The sequence below is a fragment of the Marmota monax genome, unplaced genomic scaffold (genome assembly GCF_021218885.2).
Source record: "Marmota monax isolate L192 unplaced genomic scaffold, Marmota_monax_Labrador192_F-V1.1 WCK01_AAM20220418_F8-fsc00044, whole genome shotgun sequence".
Classification (NCBI taxonomy): domain Eukaryota; kingdom Metazoa; phylum Chordata; class Mammalia; order Rodentia; family Sciuridae; genus Marmota; species Marmota monax.
Window position 1 is genome coordinate 9,239,222 of NW_026695198.1, and position 23,597 is coordinate 9,262,818.

Sequence of the window (23,597 nt, forward strand, 5' to 3'; positions counted from 1 at the left end):
TGCCCCTGCAGGAGCCAATTCACTAGTTGCTGTGAATCTCCCACCAGCTGGTTCTGGTTTATCAGCTCAGGGATATGCAGCTGACTGCTTGGAGGGTGCAGTGTCATGGCTTGGTTGATTTTATTATTTGCAGGAGTTCAGTCTGCAGGCTCTGGAGCATTTTTTGTGATTGCTCTGCTTCACTTTGTACCTGCTCCCCTCTATAGGGTCCTTTTTGTGGTGGTGAAGATCGTGGTGGCTGTCTGTGAGCTCAGGAACTCTGGTTGTCGGTTTTCTGCAGGAGTTTTGTGATGCAAAAGTATTCCCCCCCCCCCCGCCCCCCCCAGCTGATGCTGTTCTCTGCAGTGCTGTAGTGAAGAGACTCAGGTGGTTCACTGGGTTCTGGCTTCCACTGCCCCAGGTGTGAATGGTGGGTGTTGATTTCCTCTGTTTACACTGTCTGATGCAAGGTCCTGCCAGTATCCAAACAGTGCCATTTCACTCGCCAGTCGTGATCACAGGTCAGGCTATGTGTGGTTAAGGCTGGGAGCAGCTGCTTCTTATTGTCTTTGTTCTGGTAATTTTTTTGCCTGCACTGATCTCTTTCAGGCTATCTTTGCAGGTGCCTTCAGCTTAAGCTTCCTGGGTATACATGGAACTTATCCTAGCCACCTTATGTCTATGTCTATGTCTATGGCTGCCACTATCCAGGAACCTGGTCTTTATCCAGTGACAACTGGATATTCAGGCAACTTCCCTCTGGTAAGGTCCTATGATCCCAGGACCATTCCTAGGCTTCCCGTGGTGCCTCTCTGCAATGTCGTGGTTGGGGCCTGCTGAGTTCACCTTCCTCTGCTTGGGATAAAGCTGTTTCTTTGCTCTCTCTGTTTGAGCCAAGCAGATGCTATTCACTTTCTGCCCTTGCCTGGATCATGAAGACTGAGCAGGGTTATGTGCATCTCCAGGCAAAGGTTCACTTTGCCCCACTCTTCTTGTTTGTGGTGAGGAGGAGAGGGAGGGGGTTTCAGCAATTTTTGGCTAGTAGTAGTTCCTCTAGAAGTTCTTTCTGGCCAGATTCTTAAAAGGTCCTACTGCAGGGGACTTCCCTCTGGTTTAATTTGCAGCTGAGTGGGAAGACCCTATGCTTTTTTAAGGGAGCAACTGGTCTACTGAGGGCTCCACAAAATGACTTTGGACCCTCAGCTCAGTTTCTTTTCATGACTGGTTTTAAGCTTGTTTGCTCTGGTTTAAGGGCCGTGCTGTTACTGTCAGACTTAAGTGAGTGAGCTTAAGAGTTTTTTCACTCCCTCTCTCTCTTTCTTTTTTCCTCTCTGTTGCCCCTCTCCTTCCTCTACTCTGATTAGGGTTGGGGGTTAGGGAACCTTGAGTTTATTTTGTACTCTGATAACCTTCTTCAAGTCTCTCCAGGTCTCAGACTTTACAAAATTGAGTATTAGATGGGCTGGGGATGTGGCTCAAGTGGTAGCGCACTCGCCTAGTATGCGTGAGGCCCTGGGTTCAATTCTCAGCACCACATAAAAATAAAACAAAGATATTGTGTCCACCTAAAACTAAAAAATAAATATTTTTTAAAAATTGAGTCTTAGAGCATTGATTTTGTCACTCACCTTTCAATTTTTCTTTTCCTTTGCTGCCTTCTTTCTGTGTTGTGAGGAGATTGGGACTTGCTGCCTAGCTCACTTCTGCCATCTTTAGCAGAAATTTTATTTTTAAGTTTTTGAGAAACTGCCATAATTTATATATATTTTTTTCAGTGCTGGACATTGAATCCAGGGCTTCACACATGTTAGGCAGGTGCTCTGAGCTAAATCCTCAGCCTGCTGTGACCTTTTTGATAGTGGTTACACCATTTTAAATTCCAAGCAACAGGGCACAAGAGTTCTCATTTCTTCACATCCTTGCCAAGGATTGTTAAATTTTAAAAACAGTCACCATTTTAGTGGATATGGGTGATATCTAATTGTGGTGTAGGTTTGCATTTCTCTAATATTTAGTGATGTTGAGCTTCTTTCTTATACTTATTGATCACCTGCATATCATGGTTAGAGAAATTGAATTCAAATCCTTTGCCAACTTTTCAATTGTTTCATTCTTTTTCTGCTGTTGAATGATAGAAGTTCTTCGTGTATTCTGGACTTTAAGCCTTTATTATTTATATTTTTTTTATCTCTTTCAGTAGGAACTGGTTTCTAGCCTGCTTTTTTTGGGGGCACTGATGAATTTGGCACACCCTAATCTCCTTCAAGAGATGAAAAAGTAAAGGTTTAAGGTACAGAATACATGAAGAACCATATTTTGAATTCCCTGTTGATTAAATTATACCTCCATTTCATTAGGATAAATTTATAATTAATCTTGTTATTTTTTTTTTAAGAACATATTCCCTTCTTCATCTTCTTTAACTTTCTTTTTTCCTAACATTGGACAAGGACCACGTCTCCCAGTATTCTCAGACTTGTTTCATGTAGGAAATGTACTCACCAATAAACTTGGTCAGAGATTGAGTGTGCTTTTCAAACCTTTATGTTTGTCCAAACTGCTTTGTTTTTAATAGCCTCCAGAGGATTATGGTGTGCCAACTTCACCAGTGCCCCCAAACAAGCAGGCTAGAAGCCAGTGCCTCAAAAAACAGCTGGGAATGTTGGGATGCTATATGTGTGAACTAGTTTCTTCTCTCCTTAGGGAAAACCTGGGAGCTAGAGTTTGTTTCCCGCTTCCTCTGTACTAAGGTTAGGAGAGGATCTGAGTCCAATATCTGCATTAATGTTCTGACCACACATGTTCAGCCTTAATTACTTTGTTCTTTGATGCCCCCAGGAGCCTTCTAAGTGCATGGTTCCATCAGCTTTCAGGGACAGGTGGGTGAGCTGGAGGCTGGATTCCATCTCTGGAGCAAGACAGGGGAAAGAGCTGCATGAAGTGTCCAGGTACCTGTCCAGGTGCTCAGTGGCCTGCTGACTGCTTGTTCTGTCAGTTCCTAGAGGCATGCTAAAGCAACGGCTGGGTTAGCTGGGACATTAGGTGTGTGGTCAGATCTTTTCCAGGGACAGACTGAGAACTGGACGTTTTTGCCTATTCACTTTGTGCTAATGGCTCTGGGGATAGCTGCTGAAAGTGTTCCCGTACCCATTTGAAACCATCTCTTTGTTCTCTGTGGTCCTGAGGGTTCTTCACATGCTGAGCCCCTAACCTTTGAGAGCTAGGTAATTTGGGAGCCAGTCCTTAGAGTGGTAACTGTATACGTTGGGGTGCTTAATGTGTGGACAGTCTCTTTCTAGGCACAAGTTAGAGACTTCATTTTATTACTGGGGTGAGCTAGAGTGTAAAGTCATGAGAAGTACCCACATGCATGTTCCTGCCCCCAGAAGGTTACTAGTTACCTGCTCCATTGACTCTCTGTCATAGGCTGTTTAGAAGCTTGACCCTCAGGCAGCAACTGGAAAAGTGTGTAGTTAAATCCCTTGTTGGGAGAAATGGAAAATTGGACATTTTTCTCTGCTCACTGCATTGGATCCAGGGGGATAGTGACCTTGTTCTTCTGTGTGTTCTCAGGAGATTTGCAAATGTTGAGCCTCATCGGCTCCCAGAGGTAGTTGATTCAGGAGCCATTCTCTCAGGTGGCGACTATTAAAGTAGGGATGCTCTATTCATGGTCCCCAAACTTCACTCTTCAGGAGGCAGTTAGGAGTTGGGGATTCCCTCTTGACCATGCAGCACTATTTCCAGGCTATGTTTTTTTGCATGACTCATTTTTCCCTACCCGTTTCCATGTAGATGTTTTCTCAGTGCCAGCATGTAGAAAACTTTTAACAAATTTCTGGATTTTTCTCCAAAGGAATTGGTCTATGTATCGTTGTTCATTTGATATAGGAGTGTTGAAAGTTGGAACCTTCCTATTTTGCTGTTACTTGACTAAATACTTATTTAAAGAGCAACTTTGTTTATTTACCACATACTTGTAGATTTTCCAGTTTCTTTCTGCTTTTGTTTCTGGTCTCCTTCCACCGTGTTCGGAAAAGATTCTTCGTATGATTTTATTGAATTTGTTGTGACTTTTGTGTCCTAATTTGTGATCTATTCTGAAGAATTTTTTTTATGTGTGTTTGAGAAGGATACATATTCACCTATTGGTGATGGTTCTCTATGTCTGATAGGTTCAGGTGGCCTGTGGTGTTTCGTTCTCTGTTTCTTTATTGATGATTTTATTTCCTGGCTCTATCCCTTATTGAAAGTGCAGCATTGAAGTTTCCTGGATTATTGTGTGGCTATTTCTCCTTTCAATTCTGTCACCATTTGCTTTTTACATATGTGAGCTTTGATGTTAGCTCCATTCATATTTATAAATGTTGTATCTTCCTGGAGAATCAACACTTTTTTCGTTGTGTCATGTCTTTTATTTTTTTTTTTTGTCTTTTTGTAACAGTTTTTGACTAACACTCTATTTTGTCTGATATAAGTATTGCTATGTTCTTTTTTAGTTCCAATTTGCATGGAATATCTCTTCCCGGGTTTTCACTTTTAGCCTAAGTGTCTGCAGATCTAAATTGAATCTATTGTAAATAGTATGAAGTCAGATTTTGTTTTTTTAATCCATTTAGCCTATTCATGATTTTTGATTGTGAAGTTAATCCATTTACACTTAAAGGATTTCCCCATAGTGAAGGACTTACTATTGTCATTTAGTTAATTGATTTCTGTATATCTTGTAGCTTTTACCTGGTTCCCTTTTCTCTTTCATTGCTTTTTTTGGTATCTTACTGATATTTTTTCCTAGTGACCTGCTTGATTCTCTTCTTTTCATTTGTATTCTACAGATATTTTCTTTGTGGTTACCAATGTGATTATATAAAAACATGTTCAATTTCTAACAATCTATTTTATTTTTTCTCTTTCCAATATTTTTTATTGGTGCATTACGGTTGTACACAATGGTGGAATTTGTTGTATATTTTTTCAAAAAAGCTCTCTACTCCTTTCTCATTTATTTCTTCCTGTCACAGAATGTGTATGTTGGTCACTTGATGGAGTCCTGGAAGCCTGTCTCTTTTCATTTTCATTCTTTCTTTTTTTTCTTGTTTTCCTGACTCAGTGATTTCAAATTACCTACCTTAAAGTGATGTGAGTCATCGTCTTCCTTATCACGTCTGATGTAGACCCCGTCTGGTGACATTTTCCATTCAGTTATTATCAGCAGCAGAAGAGAAAGGGGTAGGCAGTATTTCTCTTTGGTTCTCTCTTGTAGCTTCTATCTTTTGTTGATATTTTACTGAGGCCCGATTTTCCTGATTTCTTTAGTTATCTGATAATGTTTAGCTCATTTAGCATCATTAAGATAGATGTTTAAAACCTTTTTTTTTTTTTACAGGAAACTTAGTGAAACACATTTCTATGAAGTTTTTTTATTCCTTTTATTGGGTCCTATTTTCCTCCTTCTCTGTAGGCCTTGAGATCTCTTGTTGAGTTTTAGGCATCTCATAGTTGTTGAGGACAGGATCTCATAGTTGTTGAGGACAGGGGAAATCTTGCACTCTTCTGCTCTCAAACCTTTTTTGGTGCCGTGTCTTCTCTGTATACTTTTAACTGTCTTAATTTCCTTAAGTGCTTCTTCCTTATTTCTTATCTGAAGCCCACAGTCTCTCACTCCCTGGGTTATCTGCTTGTCATACTGAAGGATCCCTGTAACCGTAACAGGCTGCAGCCACAGCCTCTCTTCCTAGGATTTTAAACCCTGCTGTCATTCTTGTCATGGCGCTAGGCCAGGGAAGACTAAAGCAGTCTCTGGGCGGTCTCCAGACAAGTTACATTTGGACACATACCCCATTCTTTTGTTTCTGTCCTGAGGGAGGATTTGGGAGAATGGAGGGTTCTTTCCTCCTGCCCTGCACTATGCTAGGTAGGGGTGGGGCACAGGCAGGTAAAATTCCTTTGGTTACTCTACTGAGATGGAGTCATTTTTTAAAAAACTTTTTTCTAAATTGGTTATACATGACAGTAGAATGCATTTTGGTACATGGTACATATAGGGAATATAGCTTCTCATTCTTCCGTTCCTACATGGTGTAGAATCATATATATATGATTATATATATATATATATAAATAATGTGGGGTTCATTCTACTATCCTTTCTCATATATCCTCCCCTCCCTTCACTCCCCTCTGCTTAATCCAAAATACCTCTATTCTTCCCTAGCCCTGCCCCACTTTATTGTGAACCAGCATCCATATATCAGAGAAAACATTCGGCCTTTGTTTTTTTGGGGGGGTTTAGCTTATTTTGCTTAGCATAATATTTGAGATGGAGTCACTTTTTTGTTTATGCCTTGACCTGAGTGCTACAGATCTTTAAGTGGTCCTTAAATCAAAGAGAGTACACTAGTCCTTGTATTACTGTTAACTTGCCTCCATGGGGGAAGCAGGGACTAGAGCTTCCTAATTTGCCATGTGTCTCCCCTTGCTGTTGTTAATTTTTAAATCTCCCTCTAGATTGTTAAATGTGGTAGTTATATACAACTTTCATTGTTCAATGTAAAACTGAATGCATTATATTATTCTATCATTATTACCTAATAATATGAACAGAATACTTAGTATACCTGCCTGCCTGCCTGTTCTTCCTTCCATCATATTTTGGTTATTTTGGTTTCTTTGATGACCCAACTAGTCCTACAACAGATTAGTGTGGTGGATAAAATGATGAAAATATTACCCATTAAACTATATTAACCATGAGCTATAATTTTTGCTAACTAATGCTAATAGTTTTGTTACCTATTATTTACATGCTTAACAGACCACTTCTGCCCAGGGAGAGTGGTTCAAAAGGAAAGTGGTCTTTTGCTATGTCAGAGAAACTGAGCTCTAATCCCAGATTTGTGACTCACTTTTATTGTCTGTAGCAAGGATGTTTTGCTCTCACTGAACAATTTTTGAGGATAAAACAAAAGTATGTGAAAAATAGTTTGAAACATACAGAACACTATACCATGCAAAGGTTTTTCTTCTTGATCATTTTCAATAGATTTGCTATATTATATATTTTTCTTACACTGAAATCTATAGCTTTATCTTAGATTTTATCAAAAGTATTCTGTGATACTCACATATCCATTTTCTGAGTATGTAAATTATTGAAGCACGACCATAGCATCTTTCTATTTGACAGCAGATTTGACTTCAGATAAATGACATAAATTTCTAATATTTTGTATTAGTATCTTTTTTATTTTTTTTGCATTACAATTCTTAATACACCATTATACCATAATTTATCATATCTCTGTATATAAGGTATGTTGACACCACATTCTCATCTTCATACATGTATTTTGTATAATGATGAGGGTCTCCTTTCACCATCCATGCTCATGCTATTCCCCTTCTCCCTCCCTTTCCCTACCACCCTTATTCCCTATCTAGAGGTAATCTTCCTCCCTTGTTCTCCCTCCCAACCTTAGTATCTTAATGTTACTTCAGAAGCATTGTATTTTCAAATGGCCGATAAAAGTTCCTAAAAGTTTTCATTCCAGGATAGATATGAGTTATTTACATTTAAATTAATACAAATTTTTAGAATATTTTATAATGATTATTGTTATGCTGTGATTATTTGAAAAATATAGTTGTAGAGAGTCCTCAAATGTATGCTCACATACTAAAAATTTTCAATAAAGTAGAGGAGTATATTTAAGAATTTATTATATCTATAAATAAATGTTACTCTTTTATTCATACTTTCTTATCATAGAGATTTATATATTTAGTCAAAGAACATACTTTTTACAATTAACTTTTACTACCTATTAATTTATACTCTTGATAGAAATCAGAATGACAATCTAGATCTAATTGTACTGTGTTTTGATTGGTTATAGACAGATGCCTTCTTCCTAGAAGCTGTACACCTTGGAGATTTGTACAAGATTGTAATTGGCCACAATGGACTTGGCCCAGGTAAGGCTCTTCCACAGAGTTAATGAAGGTCTGGTTCTACTCTATTTATGTGAAATCCTATACAAGACTTGAAAATAATGTGTGAAAGTTGTAGGAAACAAACTTCCAAGTATGGACTATGTGAAATAAAAATATTGGCCTCAAATGTCTTTTAAAATAGATGTGTTTCTCTTCAAGATGACATAGGCTTGGCTAAGTTGATGGATAGGCCTGGAATGCTAGAAAGAGCGATTCAAAGAAATAGAAGGAATTTGGGATTTGTATGCAGTGCCAATAGCAGTGTTCAGCACACCAGTGGAAGCAGCCGTAGGGTCACTTGGGGGTGATATCCCTTGAAGGCTGGTGATTTTCCAGCTGTGGTACCTTAAGGTTGCCTTGGTGAGGAGGCCTCAGAGGTGTCTCCTGCTGCCATCTTGCTCATGTTTCATCCCATGTTTCCTCTCAGCTTTGTTAAATGACACATATTCCTAATGAATTTGTTTTCCTTAAAGCAGCCATGACATAAACAGACTCCATTGACAAAGCAGAGCGCTAAAAGGGACATACCGAAAAAGGATAACAAACAAACAAAACAATTAACACAAGAACAAACTTATTGACTAAAATGTGTCAAGGTATGATTTTCATGTTAAGAATAAAATTCTCGGGCTGGGGTTGTGGCTCAATGTTAAGGTGCTTGCCCAGCATGTGTGAGGCACTGGGTTCGATTCTTAGCACCACGTATAAATAAATGAACAAAATAAAGCCCAACAGCATTTCTTTGCTGAGCATGGTGGTACATACCTGTAAACTCAGCTCTCAGATGGCTGAGGCAGGAAAATCACAAGTTCAAGGCTATCCCTCAGTAACCGCCCCCCCCCCCCATAAAAAAGAATAAAAGAAATTAATTTCTTATAGCTTTCTAGTTCTGGAAGTTCTGAAGTCTGGGAAGTTAAGATCAAAGTGAAGGCAGTGGGTTGGGAATGTAGGTCCATGGTAGACTGCTTGGTATTTAGGAGGCCCAGCACAACAAAAAATAAAAACAAAAAAGAAAGAAAATGTAGGCACAAAATTACACATGTACTGAACATGTATATACAATACTTTTTGTTGTTATTCCTAAAATGATACAGTATCGTAACTCCTTATATAGCATTAACCTTGTATTTAGTATTATATCTAGAGATAATTTAAAGGATATGGGAGGGTATGTGTAGGCTTCACGTAAATACTGTACCATTTTATATATAGGACTTGTGCATCCATAGAGTTTGGTATCCTTTTTGGGTGGTGGTCCTAAAACCAATCCATCAGGGATAACATGAGATAAGTCTACACTTTCTATATTTCCTTCAAGGGAGGGTGAGGAGAAAATTCTTTGAGCAGATTTAAATGAATAGGAATATAAAAAGGAATTTTCTCCTTTAACCCTGTGGACTTCTAGTATTTTCAGCATAGAGAATACATGACTGACTATTAGGAATAATAATGTGATTTATTAAGTTCAAAGGTATATTCAAAACCTCACTTCCAGTGTTGTTCTGTAGGAAATCCAGTTTTCTCCTACTACACTCTTAACATAAAACACTTCTCTGACCAAATGAGTGGGGTTTTTGTTGTTGTTTTCTTCAACAGAAATTTCCTGGTGGATACCTATCAGGTGTCTTACCGCTTAATTCAATTCTGACCCTATCTACCTGGGGTTAGTTACCCCAGAGGTTAAGGGCTTAACTCTTTGAGACTGCCCCTATCTCACATGCTAATTTCAAGTTTGGGCCTCCAAAATGTCAGAACAAATGTTTATAATCAAATGGTTATACATTGTGGATTCCCTGGAGTCTCTTCAGTGATTTGCTAGAGTAACTCACAGTACTCAGGGAAACACTAACCTTTACTGGTTTATCGTAAAGGATATTACAAAGGATACAGAAGAACAGCTAGATGAAAAGGAACAAGGACTAAGATATTTGGGAAGAGTGATGGAAACTTCCATGTCCATTCCAGGTACCTCTCCTTCCTGGTAACTCTGTGTGTTCAGGAACCTTGGAAGCTTCCTAAACTCTGTTCTCTTGGATTTTATGGAGGCTTCATTACATATATATGATCAGTTAAATTATTGGACGTTGGTGATCAGCTCATCTTTCAGTCTTTTTTCTCTGTCCCAGAGGTCTGAAGGTGGATTTCTCAGGAGATCAGTCCCCATCCAGGAGCTCTCTACTATCAATCATATAATAGCATATTAAAAGATTTCGCTTTTGGAGATTCCAAGAATTTTAGTTTAGAATCTGTGTGCCAGGAAACATGGAAGAAGAACAAAATACACATCCCTTATTATAAATCATAATATCACAAGTGGCTAAAGAATGAATAAAAGAAGAGAATTTGTGAATTGACTAGATATTGTTACTATACAGGTTGATGGTTATTTTCTTTTAGGACTAGAAACACATAATTGCAAACCCTCCTGGCTTTTAGAGTTTGTGCTGAGAGAGAAAGTTATTCTGATTGTCTTGCATCTAAATGTGACCTGATGCTTTTCTCTGGAGTCTTTTAAAATTCTACCCTTGTTCTCTATGTTAGGCATATTAATTATAATGTCTTGTTGGGAGTTTCCTTTTTGATCTTTCTCTTTGGGATTTTGAACGCCTCCTATATCTGGATGTCCATCTCATTTTCAAGTTTTAGAAAATTTTCTGTTATTATTTCCCTAAAGAGGTTTTCCATTCCATTAGCCTATATCTCATAACCTTTCTCAATTTTGATGATTCTTAAATTGTGTCTTTTAAGATTATCCCAGAGTTCTTGTATATTCTGATCATGATTACTTCTTTTCTTTTATTCTGTCTGAATGTTCAAGGCTTGCCACTTTGTCTTCCAGCTCTGAAATTCTATCTTCAGCCTAGTCTATTCTATTAGAGAGTTTCAATTGAACATTTTATTTGATTCATTGTATCTTTAATCCAGTATTTTTGTTGGTTATTTTTTAATATTTCTGTCTCCTTGAATTTCTCATTCATGCCCTGTAATGACTTCCTTAATTCACTCAGTTGTTTTTTCAATATTTCTCTTTTTGAATTTCTCATTCATAGCCTATACTGACTTCCTTAATTCACTCAGTTGTTTTTATGTGTTCTCTTGGAATTCATTGATCATTCATATGAGTCTTTAAAATTTTTTATTGATTTTCCTCCACTTCAGCATCTTTGGGGTCAGTTTCTGGTGAAGTATGAACTTTAGGAGATGTTGTGTTACCTAGTTTTTTCATATTTCTTGTATTCCTGTGATGGATTTTAAGCATCTTTTAGGAAGGATTTCTCTTCCTCTATTATGTTTTGACCGTTTTAGGGTGTAGACTTCTTTTGCCAAAGTGTCCTTGAGTAATCTAGGTGAGACCCCCCTTGTAAGTATGGTATCCACAGCCTTTGTATTATTATTATTATTATTATTATTATTATTATTATTATTATTTTGGTAATAGTGGATGTCTGTGAGTGGGACCAGAAGATCTGTCTATACCCTACTTGGGGTCTGGTCATTGGTTTGGGTTTTTGTCTCTTTTATTCTTTGTATTAAAGTACAGTTGAAGTTTGTGTGTGATTCATTTGTGTGTAGAGCAAGGTATGCTATCTTTTGTCTAAGTTCAGTTCAGTAGCAAAGTCTCTCCCTTGTGAATTTGTAGTGTCCTCATAGGTTCTCAGCACCTCACAGAATAGAGAGAAACAAACAATCCTAACAACTGATGCAAACAATATGCAGCCTTAAAATAAATACCCAATTCCTACTGTGAGATCTACAACATTAATTACCTCAAAAGCAGGAAAGGGGAGGTCAGCAATTGTCAATAGCAACAAAACAATAAACAACCATGAACTAGATCTGGCCTTAAAGCATGTACAACAGGTGTCATGTTATCCACAGAAGTAATAATGGCAACAACATGAATGGTGGGGGCAGGAGTTATATATAAGTCAATTAGTTCCAAAAGATGGGGAAAATGTAGTTAAGAGAAAGGAATATGTGATAACAAGGTAGAAAAGAGTATACAGTGTTCAAAAGGTGACAGAGGGATGTAGCAGTTTATGGTTATAAGGAAGGAGGGGGGAAAATAGGAAAAACAATGTAAAGGGAGAATCAATGAGAGAAATTGTCTCCAATGAGGTAGTCAAAATAAGAGAATAGATGATAACTGTCTATGCCCAACTGTTCTTTTCATTTCTTCTTGGGCTATAAACAGAGAGGGGATGGGGGAACAAGAACACAGTTTTTTTTTTTAAACCCCTTCTTCTTTTATTGCTCAATAAACAGCCAGTTGGTGTGGCCTAAGTCTGAAGCAGGTTTAAATAACTCTCAGCTTCCCTTCTCTTCAGTGTAAGGAAGGGTGGAGGGGGAGGTACTGACAATTGGAGTTCTATTTGCACAGACCAGATCAATGCACTCGAAGGATGGGACTGCTGCAGGGTTCTATGAGTGGAGTTCCTGTAATTGGTGCTTAGGTCTAATCAGGCCTTAGGGTATTTTTTTGGGTGGTTTCTGCTCTACAGAGACTAGATCAACAGACCTGTAGGGCCCAAAGTTGCCTATCTCGCTGGGATTCTGGATCTCAGGAACCTCCGGGAGGAGGTCTGATCCTGGGGCAGGCGAGCCAATCCTCCATACGCTCTGCTGCCCCTAAAGCCTTCCCAGGCTCAGTCCCTGAGTGGATTCACATCAGCTCTTCAGATTTCCAGCCCTCTCCTGCTGATCACATGAACTGCTAGACTCAAAGGAAATGCTGAGTCGGGCTCCCTTCCTTTTTTTTCTGACTTGAATACCCCTGGGTACAATCTCTCTGTGCCTATTTCACTCTCCTCTGCTGAGTATACCCTAGGCCACACAGTAGGCACTTGTTGGTGCAGTATGGCAGCGTTTGCTCTGATCTCTCAGGATCCCACAGCAGCGCGGCTACCTCAAGATTACTGCTGCTTGCAGCTTTCTGCTTGCCAGTTGAGAAATACAGAGCACTTTTTGTACACCTATTCATGGTGCAGCCTCTGGATCAGCTAAGTAAGTTCAGGCTGCTTTTCTGATCTTAGGATTTTCCTTACCAAATCTTTTCAATGGGTTTTCCTCCCTCTTTGTCATTCCTCTGTTTGGTGGTGATCCATATTTATGGCCTTGGCTTCAGTGTACTTTCTTCTTTGTTCAGTGCACCCAAATTTCTGGGTCTCTAAGACACTTTGTCCAATAGTGAATTTTAGTGAAATCCCACTTTCACCTGCTTCTCTATGAAACAGTACACCGGCTGCTTGAATCCCAAGCCGCAGGCTTCCTCTACCCTGCCATCTTGAATCTCTAATTCTATATATTCAAATGTAGTTGTATGAATAACTTTTACTCAGTTTCCCCTAATGATAGCATCTTACAAAGCTGTAGTGCAGTATTGTTACCAGTATGTTGTTATTGATACAGTAGGACATAAAGTCATACTACCTCACTATCATGTTTCTCTTCTTGCCTTTTTTTTGTTGTTCAATTTAGATACACTTTCTTTTTTTTATTGGTTGTTCAAAACATTACAAAGCTCATGATATATCATCTTTCATACATTTGACTCAAGTGGGTTATGAACTCCCATTTTTACCCCAAATACAAATTGCAGAATCACATCGGTTACACACTCACATTTTTACATAATGGCATATTAGTGACTGTTGTATTCTGCTACCTTTCCTATCCCCTACTATCCCCCCTCCCCTCCCCTCCCATCTTCCCTCTCTACCTCATCTGCTGTTGTTCAATTCTCTCCCTTGTTTCCCCCCCCCCGCCCCCTTTCCCCTCACAACCTCTTATGTGTAATTTTGTGTAACATTGAGGGTCTCCTACCATTTTCATATGATTTCCCTTCTCTCTCCCTTTCTCTCCCCCCACCCGACTCTGTTTAATGTTAATCTTTCCCTCATGCTCTTCTTGCCTTTTTAAAGCTACATCCACATTCCTTCTTCTTCCCTCTTCTCCCATTCCTTGTTCTTAACTTCTGGCAACTGTTAATCTATACTTTATTTCTAAAATTTCTTGAGAGTTATAAAAATGGAATCATACATTATGTAATCTTTAGTTTTGGCTTTTTTTCTTTATAATTTCCTAGAGACTTATTCAAATTGTATTTATCAATAGTTGATTTTTTTAGAGAGATAATTTTAATATTTATTTTTTAGTTCACAGCGGACACAACATCTTTGTTGGTATGTGGTGCTGAGGATCGAACCTGGGCCACACGCATGCCAGGCGAGCGCGTTACCGCTTGAGCCACATCTCCAGCTCGCAGTAGTTGATTTTTTTAAAAATTGCCTTTTGTACTCCAAAGTATGAATTTCCCTCAGTTTGTTTAACTATTCCCCTATTGAAAGACATCTAGATTGCTCCTTCTGGAGCTATGATGAATAAATCAAAAGATCAAGGCCAAAATATATGGAATGGGGTGGGTTGGAAGGAAAAGAATTGTGGTCAAATAATGTCTTATTTTGTGATTAATATTACTTAGTGTTATTTGAAAATCACACCAATTCAATTCAAGAATTCTGTTTCCAGAAAGGTAGCCAAAAGAATTGATAAACATAAATAAAATGTTATGATCAAAATTGTGGATTTATTAGGCATAATACCAAATGTCCCTATCTCATAATAGGAAAAAATTATATATATTATTATATAATTATATATTATATATTATATAATTAATATTATATATCATATCTAAATAATATTAATTATATATACGATATATATAATTAATTACTTGGAAATTAAAGGCAAATGTAGATTAAGAAAACCAATTTTGCAAATACAGAAATGGAGGAGGTATGATTTAACGTCAGAATGGTATAAATTACTTAGGTGTTTTGGTTGACAGCTCAGTGTTAAGTCAACTATATGAGGTGATGAGAAAAAAAACAATGTGAATTATCATGAATTCAGAAGCTGAGTATCTGGTTTCATAATCAAAGTACCTACTTGATTCTAGGTGTCATGGTTTTAGAGGGACTTAGATCTGAAAGCAATATAATTCTTAAAGTTGCTTTAAGTTTTTTTTTTAATTATCAAAATAGACAAGCTACCAGCTAACATTATCAAGAGGAGAAAGGGTGAAAGCACAAACATACAAAATGAGAAATAACAATGGAAAAGGAGCCGTTAAAACAGGAGAAAAAATTACTAGAGACTTTTTAGGCCTCTGTGCAGGTACATTTAAAAAAGCTCTGATGAGCCCTAATATCCAGAGTATACAAAGAACTCAAAAAATTAGACAATAAGAGAACAAACAACCCAATCAACAAATGGGCCAAGGACCTGAACAGACACTTCACAGAGGAGGACATACAGTCAATCAACAAGTACATGAAAAAATGCTCAACATCTCTAGCTGTCAGAGAAATGCAAATCAAAACCACCCTAAGATACCATCTCACTCCAGTAAGATTGGCAGCCATTAGGAAGTCAAACAACAACAAGTGCTGGCGAGGATGTGGGGAAAAGGGTACACTTGTACATTGCTGGTGGGACTGCAGATTGGTGCAGCCAATTTGGAAAGCAGTATGGAGATTTCTTGGAAAGCTGGGAATGGAGCCACCATTTGACCCAGCTATTCCCCTTCTTGGTCTATTCCCTAAAGACCTAAAAAGAGCATGCTACAGGGACACTGCTACATCGATGTTCATAGCAGCACAGTTCACAATAGCAAGACTGTGGAACCAACCTAGATGCCCTTCAATAGACGAATGGATAAAAAAAATGTGGCATTTATACACAATGGAGTATTACTCTGCATTAAAAAATGACAAAATCATAGAATTTACAGGGAAATGGATGGCATTAGAGCAGATTATGCTAAGTGAAGCTAGCCAATCCCTAAAAAACAAATGCCAAATGTCTTCTTTGATATAAGGAAAGTAACTAAGAACAGAGTAGGGACGAAGAACAGGAGAAGAAGATTAACATTTAACAGGGATGAGAGGTGGGAGGGAAAGGGAGAGAGAAGGTAAATTGCACGGTAATGGAAGGAGACCCTCAGGGTTATACAGTGGAGGGGGTAGAGAGAGAGGAGGGGAGGGGAGGGGACAGGTGGGGAGGGGGGAGGGGGGATGATGGGAAAGGCATCGGAGCACAACAGACACTAGTATGGCAATTTGTAAATCAATGGATATGTAACTGATGTGAATCTGCAATTTGTGTATGGGGTGAAGGTGGGAGTTCATAACCCACTAGAATCAAAGTGTGGAATATGATATGTCAAGAAATTTGTAATGTTTTGAACAACCCACAATAAAAAATTAAAAAAAAAAAAAAAAAAAGCTCTGATGAAATGTATAATTTCCTAGGGATGTGCTGGTTACCAAAATTGGTAGAGTTATAAAGTTATAAAGAAGAAATAGAGAAACTTATTAAAGAAATATTGCTCAAGAAAAGGACCAGGCTCAGATGATTTATAGGAAATATATTTTATGTGTTACATCAGTATACAGAAATGTTACAGAACTTTAAAAGCAATGGCTAATAATATTTAGGAAAAATGTAGGAATACTCATGTATAATGTCAAGTGAACAATGTAGATACATGTCTTGGGTAATCAATGCTCACTAGCTGGAATAACAAATCACCTCAAATGCTGAGAGGTTTCACGCAGCACGGGTTTGTTTGTTGTTCATATAGCAGTCTGATGCAAGCTTGAAATTCTCTCGGGCAGCTATTCTTTGAGCAGTGCATCACAGCTCTGGGTCCAGTCAATTTGCAGAGACTTCAGGTGTTCTATGGCTTCCAAGGTCTCCACAGAAGGTGGAGTTGGTCAGAGATTCTTGAAGGATGTGTTTCAAGGCTAGGTCTGCAAGTGATGTACATTGTTTTTGTTTTCATTCCTTTGGCAACAAATGAGTCATGGATCTCTACCTAATTTCAAGAGAGACTGAGAAATGTAGTCCATTTTTTTTAATAACTAGACAAAGGAAATAATGCAGTAAGCACCTGGCTTCTATGTACCACAGCAGAGCACCAAACTCTTACATGGCAGGATCCATATTTATGACATATAAAAGGGCTGCACATAGGCATTGAAAAATGTATAAAGTACCTATAGTGTTTTTTTTTTTAAGTAGGTGCTAAAATTTTATATTATTTCAATGCCTTTTTTTGGTCTATTTTTAAAAAACCCAATCCAGTATAAAATAAACATTATATTAAGTAATGATTAATGTTTTAAATATGAGAAGACCACTCATTCTGTGCATTATATTAAGAAAGTAACACATTCAGTGGAATTTAATATTACTTTGTTGACTCCTATTCTTTCTGCCTAATTCTTGCAGAGATAGCTTGGATTTCTTTATGAACTCATCTTTTCTCGTTCTAATTTCAGCCCTGGGTCTTTCTCACTTATGGGGAAAAATGTAGACAATGTATTTGTACATAGATAGTTTTATGTGAACTTATTAATTTAGAAAGTGTTATTTTATAAAATATTTTATTGATGAATTGTAATTATACATAATATTAGGCTTTATTGTGATATATTGTACCTGCACATAGCATAATTTGGTCTAATTCATTCCCTCATTTCCCTCTTTGCCCTTCTGTCTGCCCTTTATCTAATTCCTATTTTCTATTCTACTGGTCTCCCTTTTATTTTTATGATAAGGAACATCAGTAGAATTTCTCTGTAGTTTCCATTTATGAGCGAAAACACATGATCCTTGAATTTCTGAGTCTGGTGTATTTTACTTAGTATGATGTTTTCCAGTTCATTTTTTCTGGATAGAACTCCAGGAAAGAATGACATGACTTCATTCTTTATGGCTGAGTAAAACTCCATTGTGGATAGGCACCACTTTGCTTTGTTCATTCATTTATTGACCGACACCTGGCCTGGTTCCATAACTTAGATATAGTGAATTGTGCTGCTATAAACATGGCTATGCATGTATTCCTAAAAGTATGCTCACTTTAGTTCTTTTGGATAAAGACTGAGAAATTGTTTAGTTGGGTCATATGGTGGTTCCATTCTTAGTCTTTTGAAGATTAAGACTCCACAGTGGTTGTACTAATATCCAGTCCCTTCAACAATATATGAGTGTTAATTGTTCCCAAATTTTTACCAGCATGTATTATTTGTATTCTTGATGATCGTCATTCTAACTGGAGTGAGATGAACTCTTGATGTGGTTTTGATTTGCATTTCCCTGATTGCTAAAGATGTTGAACATTTTTTCATATATTTGTTGACCATCTGTACTTTTTTTTGTTTTAAGAAGTGTCTGTTTATTTCATTTGTGCATTTATTGGATGGGTCAGTTTTTGGTGTTAAGTTTTTTGAGTCATAAATTCTGGATATTGATCCTCTGTCAGATGAGTAGTTGGCAAAAATTTTCTCCCATTGTGAGGGCTGTCTCTTCATGATTTTATTTCCTTTAATGTGAAGAAACATTTTAATTTGATGCTACCCCATTTATTAATTCTTGTCATACCATGCTGTTTTGTTAGAATAGCTCTGTAATATAGTTTAAAATTGGGTATTGTGATGTCTCCAGCATTGATTTTATTGCTCAGAATTGCTTTGGCTATTCTGGGTGTTTTATTCTTCCATATGAATTTTAGGACTTTATTTTTTAAAGTTTTGGGAATAACATTCTTGGTAGTTTGGTGGGGTTTGCATCAAATCTATAGATTGCTTTTGGCAATATGACCATTTTAGCAATATTAATTCTGTCTGTCCAAGAACATGGAAGGTCTTTCCATCTTCTAATGTCTTTTAAAATTTCTTTCTTTGGAGTTTTCTAATTTTCATTGTAGAGGTCCTTTACCTCTTTGGTTAGATTTAGACCTAGGGTATTTTTTTTTAAAACCTATTGTGAATGGAATTGTTTTCCTGAATTCTTTTTCATTGAACTCATTATTGGTGTATATAAAAGTTGTTGATTTTTGTATGTTAATTTTTTATCCTGTTACTTTACTGGATTCATTTATTAGCTCTAGAAATCTTTTGATAGAGTTTTTGGGTCTTCTAAATATAGGATCATATCATCTGCAAACAGTAATAATTTGACTTTTTCCTTTCCTATTCTGTTTATTTCCTTCTTTTGCCTAAATGTTCCAGCTAAAATTTTAAGTGCTATTGGATAGGAATGGTGAGGATGGGCATCCTTTCCTGGTTCCTGACTTTAGAGGAAATATTTTCAGTTTTTCCCTATTCAGTATGATGTTGGCTTTGGGTTTTTCATATATAACCTTGATGATGTTAAGGTAAGTTCCTAGTATCCCTCATTTCTTCAGTAGTTGAAAATGAATGGGTGTTGAATTTGGTGAAGATTATTCTACATCTCTTGAGATGATCATATGATGATTGTACTTAATTCTATTTATTTATTGATTTGCATTTGTTGAAGCTTGCTTGTGTCTTTGGAATGAAACCAACTTGATCATGATTTGTAGTCTTCTTAATGTGCTTCTGAATACAAATTACTAGTTTTTTATTAAAGATTTTTTTCATTTATGTTCATCAGGAATACTGGTCTGTAGTTTTCTATCCTTGACATGTCCTTATCTGGTTTTGGAATCAGGGTGATACTGGCTTCATAGGAGAGTACCTTTCTATTTCACAGAATAAGGAGAATTTACATTGTTCTTCTTTAAAGGACTGATAGAATTCAGCTGGGCTTTTCTTTTTTTGAAAGAATTTTTACTGGTGCTTCAAGTTGATTGCTTGTTAGTGTGTTTATGCTTTCTTGGTTCGATTTTGGTAGGTCTTATGTGTCTAAATTTATCCATTTCTTTTGGATTTTCAAATTTATTGCAATATAAGTTTTCAAAGTAGTTCTTAAGAGCCTCTGGATTTCAGATGTCTGTTGTGATATCTCATATTTATCTCTTATTTTGCTAATTTGGGTCTTTTTTTCTGTTGGTTAGTTTGGCTAAGGATTTATCAAACTTGTTTATCTTTTCAAAGAATCAGCTTTTTGTTTCATTGACCTTTTGTATTACTTTTCCACTTTATATATCATTAATTTCAGCTTTGATCTTAAAACTTTCTTATACTGGTTTTGAGTTTGATTTGTTTTTGTTTTTATAGAACCTTGAGATGCATTTTTAGCTTTTTGGGGGATATTTTTGATTTTTTTTTTATGTAGGAAATCTTGTTCTTATGTTTTCTCTTAGATCTTCCTTCATAAAATGTCCCAGAGATTCTGATATATTGTCTCTACTCTCAGTTGATTCTAGAAATTTTAAATTTTATATTCTATTTTCATCTTTGTTTCATTCAGCTTCCAAAAGTATATCCTTCAATCTCTTTATAGATATGTAGTTTCCATAGTTGTTTTGCTATTGATTTCTAATTATATTCCATTATGATCTGATAAGATGCAAGGGTTTGTGACAATTTTTTAATTTGTTAAGACTTGCTTTGTGATCTACAATATGGTATATTTTGGAGAGGATTCAATGAAATTTGAAAAAAAAATGAATTTTGCTGTTATTGGATGAAATATTCTATAGACACTTGTTAGCTCAATTTATTATATATTTTTTTAGGTTTAAAGAGTTTTTACTGATTTTATGTTAGGATGACCACCTATCTGTTGGTGAGAGAGGTGTGTTAAAAGTGCCCAGTATTATTGTATTGGGGTCTATCTAGGTCTTTGAGTAGTGTTTGTTTTAAGTAATTAGATACACCAGTGTTTGGGGCATAAATATTTATCATTATTAAGTATCTTTGTTGAATTTTTTTTTGCTTTACCCTTATAAAGTGACCCCCTTTGTCTCTTCTGATTAATTTTGGCTTGATGTCCCCTTTGTTGGATATGAGAGTAGCTACTATTGCTTGCATTTAGGCTCTATTTGCATGGAATATCATTTTCCATCCTTTTACTTTCAGTCTGCGGCTGCCTTTGCCTGTAAGATGAGTCTTTTGAATACAATATGTAGTTGGGTCTTGTTTTCAAATGTACTCTTCCAGTCTTTAGCTTTTAATTGGAGAGCTGAGAAGTATAATGCCTGTCATTGTATAATTATCAGGACCAAATTAGTTCACATATTCCAAAGTTCTTTGTGAACTCAAGAGAAACACACATGTGAGATAATTATGACTCATGTATTCCTCAGTCAGGACCCATCCCAAGTTACAGACAGAGACAGAGTTTCTGAATAACTGTTTATTTTTATCTGATCAAAACATTTATTTTATTTACATAGACTTAGTCCATATAAACTTTAATAAGCTTTAATAATTTTCTGGAAATATAAAATACTACTAACTCATCAAATATATATTCTCTGGAAGATTAAGTTCAGGATTATCAATATAGTTTATAAAATCAAGAGCAATGGAGAAATTATCCTATTTTCATTTATTTGGAAAATCATATTAAAATATTTATAAAAATATGAAGTTTTAAAATAATGCTGTGCTTGTTGCATGTATAAGACATATGTATGTTTCATATAGTTTACTTCTGTTATAATTTGCTTTTATATGAAGTACTAAAGTTTTATGATGCATAAGACTTTTTTGTATGTTTGGAAGTAACAAGCAATTTCTCAAAACTTGAAGTAATCCCTGGACCATGTATATTCACATTATATTTTTCTTTCTTCAATTTGTGTTTAGGAAACGGCTGGTTTCTTGATGATGTTGTGGTCAAGGATCCCACAACAAATCGTGACTATGCCTTCTTCTGTCACAGGTTTGTGTGTTTTTACATGGAACCGATTATAATTAGTCAATTTTATGTTCATGTGCTTTTGAGAACTAGGTAGCTTATTGAATTATTCCTGGTAACAGATGCTTTGTTGAATCACTTTTATGAACATTAATCTTCGGGACTCGTGCTTCTATGGAGAAATGTATCTATTATGTTTATTATCGTTCCTGATGATATAAATTTAATGTTTATTAATAAATTAAAATATATTTTAAATTTTTTTTTATTTCCCTCTACACATTAGTAAGGAGAGTGAAAATCTCTGACAAGAAAACATACTTCCTTTTAAGTTGACCCCAAATTACTTTCAAAAATAACAAATGTGCATGCTAAATTTTGCATTTGGCTTGCAAAATGTCAATGACAGTGATAACTTGTTGTCCATAGGTCTTGACATTTTGGTTATTATGCCAGCAGTGGTGATAGATTTGTCTTTTTGAAAACACTTTTTGCCCCTTTCTATATGGAACCAGTAGTAACTGCCTGGAATTGGAATTGTAGTTGGTGCCGCAAGAACAGGGTAAAATAATTGGTCCAATGGATGTACTGTCTGTGACCTTTTCAATTAGCAGGATGACTGATTAACTCCCCTGTGCATTAGGGAAAACATGTGATCCTTACCAGATGGCAGCTTCTTCTTCCTTGCACTCTTACGGTCATTCTGGGATTTCCTGTTCCATTCTGTACTATTCTGCCTTTATCAATAGGTATACAGGACTCCTCCCACATCCAGTTATCCAGTTTTTCTGACTAGAGTAGATATTCACTAGTAGTTTGAGTAAATATAAAGCCTGAAAATAACGGATGCACTTTTCTTTCCACAGATGGCTGGATCAAGGAGAAGATGATGGTAAAATTGTTAGAGAACTGTATGCCAGGACTAACAGTATCTTCTCTGCAAGTGAGTGTTATGTACAAATTTTTTTTTTTTTGGAAAATTATATTTTATGATGATGGAAGAAAGCCTGGCACTACTAAAATTCATGATCCTCTCTTTTATCTTCTCAGGGAAGAAGCTAGAACTTCAGAGAAAAGAAACGGTGAGATTTTGCTTTGGGCTTTAAACTATTTAGTACAAACCATGTTCAGATAACTCTTTGAGGTGTTAAAACAGAAGAGTGTGTAATGTTTAGTAAGAGACATTACTTTGTAATTTCTTCTCTCGGTATTTTCTCACTTGGTATTTTTGTTTGTTTTATTTTTGTTTTTAGTGGGCTGCAGAAAGCTGGAAGTTTACGAAAGGAAATACCCTTCAGTTCTACAACAGGCTGACTGGAGGGTTTGTCCGTCTGCATGCAGATGGCACAGTTGATGCCCTTGGAGAGAAGACCGACAAACATGGTAAAGCCAGCAGACAAGCATGTGGTGCTGGGCAGGCCTGGGAGTGGAAGGAAGGCAGGTTTCTAGGCATAGCATGATTTGCAGTTTTACTCTTTCTTTTTTGGATGCCTTTACACCAGTATTAGGCCATTTAAATAATTAACTATCTGTACTACAAATGATCAGTAGACAACAGGCTTTAAATATGTGCAGACAGCATAATGCAGAACAATGTGCCATTAAAAATTTATATTTGGTATTAATTAAGTGAAGAATAAAATGTAGGCAATTACCATTAACCATTCATAAAAAGCAACAGCTATTGGCTCTTGATGGATAGGATTATTGGAGAATTAAGTTAGTGTTCCTAAATACTGAGCACCCACTCTCTTCAAAATATCATGTTAATTTGAGAGGCATGAAAGTAACTAAGATATTCTTCTCAATTCCAGAGATTCATAATCTAATGAATAAGGCAAGCATGGGCAACAATTCTAATAATGGTAGTTTGTAGCTAATGCCTTAGTAAAGGTACAAAGGGAAAATGAGGCAAGGAAAAACTAGATTTGATATTTAACATTAGCATGACATAAATCCATACTCACAGGATTAACAAAGAAGGA

The 23,597-nt window shown here is 36.5% G+C and overlaps 1 protein-coding gene across 1 annotated transcript in view; it reads left to right on the top strand.

The window, feature by feature from the left end:
• Positions 1-23,597, top strand: part of Rp1 (RP1 axonemal microtubule associated) — a 316,472-nt gene that overhangs the window by 102,887 nt on the left and 189,988 nt on the right. The window contains exons 8-12 of the mRNA XM_046428620.2: positions 7,875-7,953; positions 21,561-21,636; positions 22,479-22,555; positions 22,663-22,694; positions 22,866-22,995. Coding sequence (XP_046284576.1) covers positions 7,875-7,953; positions 21,561-21,636; positions 22,479-22,555; positions 22,663-22,694; positions 22,866-22,995 — 394 coding nt within the window. The remainder of the gene's footprint in view (positions 1-7,874; positions 7,954-21,560; positions 21,637-22,478; positions 22,556-22,662; positions 22,695-22,865; positions 22,996-23,597) is intronic.